The sequence below is a fragment of the Calonectris borealis genome, chromosome 1 (assembly GCF_964195595.1).
Source record: "Calonectris borealis chromosome 1, bCalBor7.hap1.2, whole genome shotgun sequence".
In the NCBI taxonomy this organism is placed as follows: domain Eukaryota; kingdom Metazoa; phylum Chordata; class Aves; order Procellariiformes; family Procellariidae; genus Calonectris; species Calonectris borealis.
This window is the reverse complement of record NC_134312.1, coordinates 219,717,741-219,728,848: the sequence shown is the minus strand read 5'-3', so window position 1 is coordinate 219,728,848 and position 11,108 is coordinate 219,717,741. Positions and strand designations below refer to the sequence as shown.

At 72.2% G+C, this 11,108-nt stretch overlaps 1 protein-coding gene across 1 annotated transcript; it reads left to right on the top strand.

Moving 5' to 3' along the window:
• Nucleotides 1-588: 588 nt before the first annotated feature.
• On the top strand, nt 589-10,059 carry STARD10 (StAR related lipid transfer domain containing 10). Its single transcript, XM_075140633.1, has 6 exons — nt 589-885; nt 7,537-7,684; nt 7,903-8,006; nt 8,213-8,330; nt 8,793-8,845; nt 8,931-10,059. Exons 1-6 carry the CDS (start codon nt 724-726, stop codon nt 9,156-9,158), a joined length of 813 nt encoding a protein of 270 aa, XP_074996734.1. The 5' UTR covers nt 589-723; the 3' UTR covers nt 9,159-10,059.
• The last annotated feature ends 1,049 nt before the right edge of the window (nt 10,060-11,108 follow it).

Sequence of the window (11,108 nt, the reverse complement as noted above, 5' to 3'; positions counted from 1 at the left end):
GTATGCAGGTGGGGATGCGTGTGCACCTATGTCCGTGTATGCAGGTGGGGACATGCGTGTGCACCCCTGTGCATGCACCCATGTCCGTGTATTCAGGTGGGGACATGCGTGTGCACCCCTGTGCGTGCACCCATGCCTGTGTGCAGGTGGGGATGCGTGTATGAGGGCGCGGGGCGCGTGTGCAGGCTGCGCGTGCACCTGGCGTGTGCGCAGGCGGGGAGGGGTGCGGGGGGTGCGGGGGGTGCGGGGGGTGCGTGTTGAAGTGCCACAGCTGGGTGCATCCGTCCCCCGCGGTGCTCCCGGGGACCCCCCAGGCTCTCCCCGCCCCCGGTGCTCCCGGTGCCGCCCCCGGTCTCTCCCCACTCCCGGTGCCGCCCCCGGCCTGCCCCCCTCCCCCCTCGGGCTCCCTCCGCCTCGGTGCTCCCGAAGCCGCCCCCGGTGTCCCCCCGCGGTGCTCCCGGTGCCAGCCCCGGGCTGCCCGCCCCCCAATCGGGCTCCCCCCCCGCCCGGTGCTCCCGGGCCGCCCCCAGGCTACCGGCCCCGCCCCGGCCCCGCCCCGGCCCCGCCCCAGCCCCGCCCCGGCCCATCGCGCACCGCGCACCGGGGATGCCGCCGCCGCCGTAGGGCCGCCGCGACCCGCGGCACCGGCACCAGCAACGGTGTTTGTGGGCGGGGGGGGGGGAAGGAGGAGGAGGAGGAGGGGGAGGGGAGTGTCGCGGGGCCATGTCGGGTCGCGACAGCGTGCAGATCCCCGACGACCGGGACTTCGGGGCGTTCCGGGCGGAGTGCGGGTCGGAGCGCGGCTGGAGCCTCACCTACAGCAAGGCGGGGGTGGCCGTCTGGGTGCAGCTGCTGGAGCCCGAGCGCTCCCTCCACAAGATCAAGGTGAGACCCGCCGGCACCGGCACCCAGCGCCGGGGACACCCAGCGGCGGGGCACCCAGCACCGGGGCACCCAGCGCCGGGGGCACCCAGCGCCGGGGCACCCAGCGCCGGGGCCACCCAGCGCCGGGGGCACCCAGCGCCGGGGCCACCCAGCGCCGGGGCCCCCAGCGCCGGGGGCCCCCAGCGCCGGGGGCCCCCAGCGCCGGGGGTACCCAGCGCCGGGGGTACCCAGCGCCGGGGCACCCAGCGCCGGGGGCGAGCGCGGACCCCGGGGGTAGCGGAGAGCGTGGGGCAGGGGGGGATGCTGGGGGCCGGAGGGGGGTCGACCTGGAGGTAAGGGGGGACCCTGGGGTGAGCCAGCACCCTGGGGGGAGTGGGGACCCCGCAGCGAATGGGGACTGGGGGGGTGAGCCAGCACCCTGGGGTGAGCGGGGATTGTGGGTGCAAGCAAGAATCTTGTGGCAAGTGGGGACCCTGGGGTGATGCAGCACCCTGGGGGGAGTGGGGACCCCACAGCGAGTGGGGACTCGGGGGGTGAACCAGCACCCTGGGGTGAGCGGGGAGCCCACAGCGAGTGGGGACTTGGGGGGTGATGCAGCACCCTGGGGTGAGCGGGGACTGTGGGTGCAAGCAAGAATCCTGTGGCAAGTGGGGACCCTGGGGCGATGCAGCACCCTGGGATGAGTGGGGACCCCGGGGGTTAGTGGGGACCCTGTGGTAAGTGGGGACTCGGGGTGTGAGCCAGCACCCTGGAGTGAAGAGGGACCCTGAGGGTGAGTGGGGATCCCAGGAGTTAATGGGGACCCTGGGGCAAACGGGGACCTGGGATGAGCCAGCACCTTGGTTCTGGGGGACCCTGGGGAAAGCAAGGACACTGGGGTGAGCCAGCACCCAAGGGCGAGCAGGGACCGTGGGTGCAAGCAGGAATCCTGTGGCAAGCCGGGACCCAGGGGTGATGCAGCACCTTGGGGTGAGCGGGGACCCCAGGGGTTAGCGGGGACCCTGTGGCAAGTGGGGACCCTGGGGTGGTACAGCACCCTGGGGCAAGTGGGGACTTGGCCGAGCTGGCACCCTATTGCAAACAGGGACCCCAGGACAAGGGGGTCCCAGGGGGGTGAGCTGGCACCCCAGGACAAATGGGGACTCTGGGAGTGAGTGGGGACCCCAGGACAAGCAAGACCCCGCGGGTGAGCTGGCACCCTGGGGTGAGCAGGGACAAGTAGGGAGCCCTGGGGACAAGGGGGTGCACAGTGGTGCCTGGGGACTCACCCAGGGACAAACAGGGACCCCCGGGGGTGTGGGGCCCTGGGAGCCCCCCCAGCTCCCCCTGCACCAGCCCACTCCCCCCGCTGCCAGCCCCGCTCCGTCCCCACCCCGTGTCCCCATCTGGGCTGACCCCTCGCCCTGCGGCCCCCGCGGCCGCCCTGCAACCCCCTCTCCTCCGACACCGGAGCTCCCGGGGTCCCTCCAGCGGGTCCCTTCCCTCCCCGGTGCCAGTTTGCTGGGCTGGCACAGGCGGGTCTGAGCGGCTGCGGGGCCCAGAGCCGATCCGATGGGCTTTAACTGGGGGAAACGGGGCTGCCGGGTTGGATCCCTTCACCTTAAAATCCAGGGAGCGAGATCCCGGTGTGCCGCGAGGAGCGGGGCTGTGGCGCTGGGTGCGCCTTGGGGGGCGGCGGGGGTCCCAGGGGCCCACGGGCAGGTGGGTGCCCGCTCCTCCCAGCTCATCCCTCGGCAGAGCGGGCACCCGGGCAGCCTTAGCGGGGACCGGGCACCAGGAATCAAAGGGAAAACTTGGGACAGGAGTGGCGTCAGGCTGGGGTTGCCGGTGGCCACGGGCCACCGTGCCACGCTGGAGCCTCTGGCTGGCTCTCCGCTGGCGTCCCCGGCCCTGCCAGCGCCTCCGCAAAGCTCCCGGTGCGACGGGTTGTATTGGCCTCGCCGCCGCGCCGAGGCCCGGCAGCGACCGGCGGCAGCCCGGCGGGGTGGGTGGCGGAGCAGAGGCGGTGGCGGCGGTGCGGCCTGCATCGCACGCCACGCTGCAGCAGCCGCGCAAACAAGCGGCGCCGGCAGCGCCGGGGAAACCTGTCCCTGGGGTGGTGGCGGTGGCAGGAGCACCGGCTGCGCCCGGCTCCCGCCGGGGAATCGCCTCCGGTTGCTCCCCGGCGCCGGGCGGCTGCCGGCGTGGCAGAGCCGCGGCTGCGTGTTTGGTGTGTTTGGGCTGCGGTGACCCGGGGACAGGTCCGGTGCCGAGGCCGCGAGCCCCCGGGAGCGGGGGGACAGTCCCCAGGGTGTGGGGGGCTCCCCGCTGCTGCTCCCCCCGCAGAGCCCGGGACGCAGCACCCATCTCCCCGGGGTCTGGGCATCTCCCCGGCCACGCTGGCGTTTGGGAAGGCGCAGCCCCGTGGGGCGGCGCGTCCCGGCCCCCCCGCCGAGCCCCCCGTGCCCCCCAGCCCTGCCGCTCGCTCCCGGGGTGTTGCTGCATCCCCACGTCCCCGGGGGGGCCGGGGCGCAGGTCTCTGCAGAGCTGCCTGGTGCGAGCGGGGAGGGTGCAGGGGGTGCGTCTGCCCGTCCCGGCAATCCCGGTGTGCCACGTCTGCCCGCGGCGATCGGCGTGGCAGGGGACCAGGATGTCCTGGCCCGGGCTGGCACCGTCGGCACCCGAAGCCACCCCCCTCTCCCGCGGGGGTCCCCGAGCCGTGGCAGCACCCCAGGGCCGCGGCAGCACGGTCCTTCGCTCTCCGTGCCGGGGGGAGCCCGGGCCGCCCCGACGAGGGGTCTCCCCGTCCCCGAAGGGCCAAGGTCCCCGTGCACGCCGGGGGCGGTTGCCTTCCCTCCGGCCGCCTTCGCTCCTGCTCCTCTCCCCCCTTCCCTCCCCAGAGCCTTTGCCCCGGCAGCGAGCCCCCTGCGCCCCCCCCCCAGCATCCATCCTGGCCCCCCCAGCACCCTCCTGGCCGGATCCTGCTTGGAAGGATCCTGCTGGGTGTTTATATGTTGGCACTGTGCGTGCGCCGAGCGGCACCGGGCTGTCCCGGGTGGGTATCGGGGACCGTGGGGGGACCAACAGTCCCTGTGCCACCCCCCTGGTCCCCAGCAGCACCCAGACCCAGCACCTCCCACCCAGGACGGGATGCTCCCGCTGGATCTCGTGCCATGCGGCGGGACGGGCGGCTGCCCCGGCACACGTGGCGTCGCTGACGTGGCACCGCGGGGCCGAGCCGCAGCTCCCCGGGGAGGGGGCTGGGGGCTGCCCCCGTGCCTGGCTCCGGCAGCCTCCCCCGAGCTGGTTTCCTCCCTGTTCCCTCGCCGGCTTTCCCGCTCCCGCCGCCGCTCGGGAATTGAAGGAAAGCCGCAGGTCTCGCCCCGCTCTGCAGCCCCCCCGAGGGACGCAGCTCTCGTCGAACCTGTTTCCTGGAGTCTGGAAACACGTTTGTGCCACCGGGACCCGACACCACCCGGGGCTGGTTCACCCACGCGGGACGGGGGTTCGGCGGCCTCGGGGCTGCCCCTTAGCCGTCGCGGTTCCCCGAGATGGCTGCGGGATGGGGGACCCCGGCCGGGACCCCCCTCCCCACCCTGTGGAGCAGCGAGTTGGTGCCTGGGGACCCCTGGGGAGGGGCTGCTCCGAAAGGGTGGCCAGGAGCCATCCCATGGGAAGCATCGGGAGGGGGCTGGAGCTTCGCCGGGCTTTGCCGGAGCCGCCGGCGTGGCCGGGCTCTGGGAAGGCGCCTGGGACGCACCGGCTGGCCGTCCCTGCACCCCGCTCCCGCTCGTTACTTATTCACCGGGTCACCTTGAGACGCGGCACCCGGTCGCTAACGATCGCGCCGAACATCCGGGTCACGGGGGAGATCTTCTCTTTAATTAACGCCCGGCCTGGCCGTGGCCGCCGGCGCTGCCTGCACCGGGTGCCGCTCCCCAAGGGGGTTTTCCTCCATCCCGGGGGTCCCCTCAGTCCCCAATCGAGTGTGTCCCCAAGGTGGCCGCAGCCCCCCAGGCAGAAGGGGGGTCTCCCCCTTGGATCCGCTCCTGTCCCGCTCTGCCTGTCCCCTGCGGAGCCCCGCCCGGGCGGCCCCTCGCACCCATTGCATTCACCTTCCTCCTCTTGCTCTTCCTCCTCCTCCTCCTCCTCCTCCTCCTCCTCCTCCTCGCCCGCAGACGTCAGAGTCAATATTGACTCAGGGCTGGGGCAGGCGCTGCTCTGGGCGCTTCCCGGCTGGCACCGTCCCCTTTCCCGGCGACCCCCCCCGGCACCCCCGGGGACGTGAGTCACCCCCACCCTGAGTCACCCGGCTGGTCCTGCCCGCGTGGGCACGGCTCGGCCGACCGGCCTCGCCGCTTTAGGAGGAAACGCGAGCGGCAGCGGCGCCCGATCCCGCATCCAGCCCAGGGTGCCGGGGGTGCCTGGGTGCGGGTGGGGAGCGGGGGGTCCCCAAACACGTCACCTGGGGGCTGTGCTCCCCGAAACAGCCTTCCAAGGCTGTCCCCTTCCTGGTTTTTGGCTGAAGGGAGGCTCACGTGGCGGGGTTGCAGTGCGAGGCACAGGGGGACAGGCTCGGTGGGGTTGGGAACGGGCTCCGTGGGGTTGGGGACAGGCTCCGTGGGGTTGGGGACAGGCTCCATGGGGTTGGGGACGGGCTCCGTGGGGTTGGGGACGGGCTCCATGGGGCAGGGATGGGCTCCGTGGGGTTGCGGACAGGCTCCATGGAGTTGGGGACGGGCTCGGTGGAGTTGGGGACGGGCTCGGTGCGGTTGGGGACAGGCTCGGTGGGATTGGGGACGGGCTCCGTGGGGTTGGGGACAGGCTCCATGGGGTTGGGGACCGGCTCCGTGGGGTTGGGGACAGGCTCCATAGAGTTGGGGACGGGCTCGGTGGGGTTGGGGACAGGCTCCGTGGGGTTGGGGACGGGCTCCGTGGAGGTGGGGACAGGCTCCATGGGATTGGGGACGGGCTCGGTGGGGTTGGGGACGGGCTCCGTGGGGTTGGGGACGGGCTCCGTGGAGTTGGGGACGGGCTCCATGGGGTTGGAGACGGGCTTGGTGGGGTTGGGGACGGGCTCCATGGAGTTGAGGACGGGCTCCGGGGAGCAGGGACGGGCTTGGTGGGGTTGGGGACGGGCTCGGTGGGGTTGGGGACGGGCTCCATGGAGTTGGGGACAGGCTCCATGGAGTTGGGGACGGGCTCGGTGGGGTTGGGGATGGGCTCCGTGGAGTTGGGAATGGGCTCCATGAGTTTGGGGATGGGCTCCATGGGGCAGGGATGGGCTCCGTGGGGTTGAGGAGAGGCCCCATGGGTTTGGGGATGGGCTCTGGGGGGTTGGGGACGGGCTCCATGGGGCGAGGACAGGCTCCGTGGGGCAGGGATGGGCTCCGTGGGCAGGGACAGGCTCCGTGGGGCAGGGACGGGCTCCACGGGACGGGGCCGTCTCCGTGGGTGGAGGATTTGGCCCCGCTGCTGCCGTCCCCTTGCCGGGGTCAGGGTCTCGGTGGCCGCGGCTCCTTCGCCCCCGCAGCCGGTGCCAAGGGAAGAGCCCGCCAGCCGCCCCTGCCCCGGCCGCCCCGCGGGAGCGAGGAGGGGGCCTGGCCCAGCCCGTGCCCCCGGGCGCTGGGTGCGGGGCGCTGGGGGGGCCCGAGGGGCCGGGGCGGGGGGCAGGATGCCGGTACCCACGGTGGCCGCTTCTCCTTTCTCCTCGACTTCCCGAGGATCTGGCTGCCATGGTTACCAGCTCCCAACCGGGGGGGCTGCTCCCAACCGGGGGGGCTGCTCCCCGCTCCGGCCCCCCGGCACGACGCTCGCTGCCCCCCGGCGCGGGGCCCCACGCACCAGCCCCCCCACGGCCCCACTGGTGCCCTGTGCTCGGGGGGGGAGGGGCGAGGGGGGAAGGTGCCCCCCCAGAAGGTCCCCCCAGCATCGGGGGGCTCAGCTCCGCGCTGCCTCGGGGTGTAGCCGGGACATGTGCCCGGGCTGCAAGGTGGCTCTGGGTGGCAAACTGGGCTAGACTGGGCCAGACTGGGCTGAGCTGCTGGTCGGGGGCTTCTCTGCGGGGGTTTTGCCTTGGGTTTTGGGGAGCCTGAGAGGAGACCCCCACCCGGGGGTCCCCATGACCACCCTTCTGCCCCGGGGTCCCCATGGCCACCCTACCCCCCGGGGGTCCCCATGGCCACCCTACCCCCGGGGGGTCCCTGTGACCACCCTACCCCCCGGGGGTCCCCGTGACCACCCTACCCCCCGGGGGTCCCCATGGCCACCGTACCCCCGGGGGGTCCCCACGGCCACCCTACCCCCCAGGGGTCCCCAGGCCCACCATTCTGCTTGGGGGTCCCCATCACCACCCTACCCCCCAGGGGTCCCCACAGCCACCCTACCTCCTGGGGGTCCCCATGCCCACCATTCCGCCCAGGGGTCCCCGTGACCACCCTACCCCCTGGAGGTCCCCGTGGCCGCCTCCCACATGGGGGTCCCCGTGGCCACCATACCCTCCAGAGGACCCCACGGCCACCCTACTCCTTGGGGGTCCCCATGGCCACCCTACCCCCCAGAGGTCCCCACGGCCACCCTACCCCTTGGGGGTCCCCACGGCCACCCTACCCCCCGCGGGTCCCCGTGGCCGCCTCCCACCCGGGGCGGTTTCTCACCCGCCCACCCCTGCAGTGCAGGATGGAGTGCAAGGACGTGCCGGCGGAGACGCTGTACGACGTGCTGCATGACATCGAGTATCGGAAAAAGTGGGACACCAACGTCATCGAGACCTTCGACATCGGGAAGCTGACCGTCAACTCCGACGTGGGCTACTACGCCTGTGAGGAGGGGGCTGGGGGTCCCGGGGGGAGCCCAGCGCCAGGCTGGGGTGGCAGCATCCCCGGGCTCGGCATCTGTGGGTTTGGTGGGTGCTGGGGTGCCCGGGATTCCGGGGTACCAGTTCAGGAGGGATTTGGGGGGCAGGCTTGGACCCCCGGGGGGGGATGCCTGCGCTGGGGGGGGGTGTCTCACCCCAGTCCCCACCGCTGCTGTCCCCAGGGAAGTGCCCCAAGCCCCTGAAGAACCGGGACGTGGTCACGCTCCGCTCCTGGCTGCCCATGGGCACCGACTACATCATCATGAACTACTCCGTCAAGCACCCCGTGAGTGGGGGGGCCAGGGGGGGCCGGGGGGGCTGCCGGGCCGGGACGGGGCTGCGTTTGCCCCAGGGTCGCTCAGAGCTTGGGAGGAGGCTGCAGGCGTTGGGGGAGGTGGGGGGGTCAGGGCAGCCCTGCCTGCGGTGGGTGCTTGCCCGTACCCCGTCCTGCCCCCGACCCGTCCCCGTCCCCCCCCGCTGCCCCCCCTGCAGAAGTACCCCCCCCGCAAGGACATGGTGCGGGCGGTCTCCATCCAGACGGGCTACCTGATCGAGGGGACGGGAGCCAAGAGCTGCACCATCACCTACCTGGCCCAGGTGGACCCCAAAGGTAAAGGGGGGGGACCCCCGGGGCTCAGCCCACCCCCGTCCTGCCCTCGGGGACAGTCACCCTCGGTTTGGGGTCTGTCGTGACGGATGGGCCCGGGTTAATAAATGGGGCTGGAAGTTTTCCGGAGCCGGGAGGGGGGGTGGGCTCGGGGTGGGCTCGGAGCCAGGCAGCAGCAGGCAGGGGGGCAGCCGGGAGCACCCCGGCACGCGGCCGGAGCCCGACCAGGAGAGCCGGAGCGATGCCAGGAGGAAGCGTTGTGGGCCCGTTCTCTTGAGACCTTCCTTTTTCGCTGAAATAGCTCTTTTTTTAAATTATTTTGAACTCGGCAAGAAGCTGAGCGAGCAGTTTGGGTTGAACCCCGATTTCCCCGGGCTGCCCTCCCCTCCCTGGTGGGAGGTGACCCGGGGTGGGCGGGGGGTGCCGGGGGTGCCCATCTCAGCCCGGCTCCTCTCGTCTCGGCAGGTTCCCTGCCAAAGTGGGTGGTGAACAAATCCTCGCAGCTCCTGGCCCCCAAGGTGAGTCGGCCGCACCGGGGTGGGGGGGTCCCAGGACCAGTGGGTTCCTCCACGCAGCTCAGCTCCAACCCAGCCTTCATCCCAGGCGATGAAGAAGATGTACAAGGCTTGTCTGAAGTACCCGGAGTGGAAGCAGAAGCACGACCCGCACTTCAAGCCCTGGCTCTTCCCGGAGCAGAGCCGGCTGCCGGCGCTGCCGCTCTCCGAGCTCTCCCTGCAGCACGCCGACTCCCTGGAGAACATCGACGAGAGCGCCCTGGCCGAGAGCAAGGACGACCGCGGCGAGGCCAGCGACGAGGACAGCGTCAACTGAGCCCCCCCCCCCGGCCCCCCGCGGCTGTTCTGTCCCTGCGTGTCCCCCCCCAATGCAATTTGTGTCTCTTGCACGCGCGTGCACCCGCGCTTCTGGCTCGGGGCGGGGGGACACCCCCCCCTGCTGCCACCCCCCTGCTCGGGGACACCCCCCCCCCGGCCAGGGGCTGTCACTCCCCCTCCTGGGGTGGGAAGCCGGCGGGGGGGGGGACACCAGTCCCTTTGCGGCCACCGTGGGACACTGACGTTGTCCCCAGCAAACCCAAAGTGCCCTTCAGCCCTCGCCCCCGGGAGGGGAGGGCGGAGGAAAGGGAGGGCCTGCCCCTGCTCCCCCGCCCCGGGGCACCCCCCCCACCCCCTCCTCACGCTCCCCCTCTGCTCCCCTGCCCCTCACCTCGTCCCCTCTGTTGTGTGACAGAGCTGCCTTCCTCCCCCGCCCCGAGCGGACCCCCCGCCTGGGGGGGCTTGGGGGTCCGTGGCACCTCCAGGCATGCTGGGGGGGTCTTTGGGGTCTCACGGCGTCTCCAGGCATTCTGGGGGGACTTGGGGGGCTCCTGGCTTGTCCAAACATGCAGGGGGGGCTTGGGGGGCTCCCAGCACCTCCAGGCATATTGGGGGATCCCAGCACCTCCAGGTATGTTGGGGGGACTTAGGGGGCTCCCAGCACCTCCAGGCGTGCTGGGGGCTCTGGGGGGCTCCTGCCCCCCCCGTTTCCAGGCGAGGGGCTCCGAGCTCGGTGGCTGAACACTTTCTACGCTGGAATTAGAGGCCTTGAATCGGGATTTTGGAGCTGTTCCTTGGCCCCCCCCACCTGGGGCGGCGGGGGGAGGGGGGAGATTTTGTACCTTGTACCGGAGCGGATTATTTAGGAATAAAACGAATAAATCTGGTGTGGGGGGTGACCCGGCCTCTCTGTCCTGCCTCGGTCCCCTGGGAGCCCTCCCTGCCCCGGCTCCGCAGTGGGCTCGGGCGGGGGGTCCCCGGTTATGGTGGGTGCTGCCGGGTCCTGCTCCCCCTCGGGGCTCCCCACGTTGATCCACTGGGGCTTGGGGGGATTGGAGGGGCACTGTTTGGGGGTACATCCGTGGGTTCTCCAGCTTTTCTCCATCGCTACAAGAAGGCTTGAAATGCCTTAAAATGGGAATAAAAGGTGGAAATGGCGAGTGTCCGGTAATCTCCCAGAGCTGGGGCTGGGGGACGGGGGGTTGTCGGCCCCCCAACACCCCTGCGGGTGACAGGGAAAGGAGAAGCCCCCCGGGCCCTGCAGGGACAGGGGCTGCTGGGGGGGGGGATTGTTCTCCACGGCCATGGGCTCCACGGGGGGACCCTCCGGTGTCCAATGGGACCCGCGCTCTGCTGCAGGAGCCCGGGAAGATGCGATGTCCCCGAGGCCTTCATCCTCCTTCCCGATGTCCCTGGTATTTGCCAAGAAACCTAAAAGCAGCATCCCCCGAGCAAGGGACCCTCCCGGGCTGGTGGGACCCCCCCGGAGCTCTGGGCCCCGAGCCAGGGTGCGTGGGGGCTGCGATGGGGGAGCGATGGAGGGGAGGATGAGGATGGTGGGGAGCCCGGGGGGACCCTGAGCAGGCAGCAGGCAGCAGGCAGCGGGCAGCAGGCAGCCGGCCGGAGCCGGGCTTGGCAAGGGCCGCTCTTTATTTGTTTAATTCTGGGAAGGGTTTCTCCCTCCCCCCCCGCCCCGTGCCCAGCCCCGGAGCCGCCGGCGGAGCCCGCGGCCGCCCGGCCGGGTCAGTGCGGGGATGCTCCGGGGAGCGGGGGGGGCACCGGGCCGGGGGATCCGGGGGGTCCGGGGGGGGCACCGGGCCGGGGGGGCCGGGGGCGGGCGGGGGCACCGCTCCTGGGGGCGCAGCCAGTCCCGGCGCTGCGGGGGGGCTGCAGAGCCCAGCGGGGACCGGGAATGGATCTGCCACGCTGGGGCGTGTCTTCTGGGGTG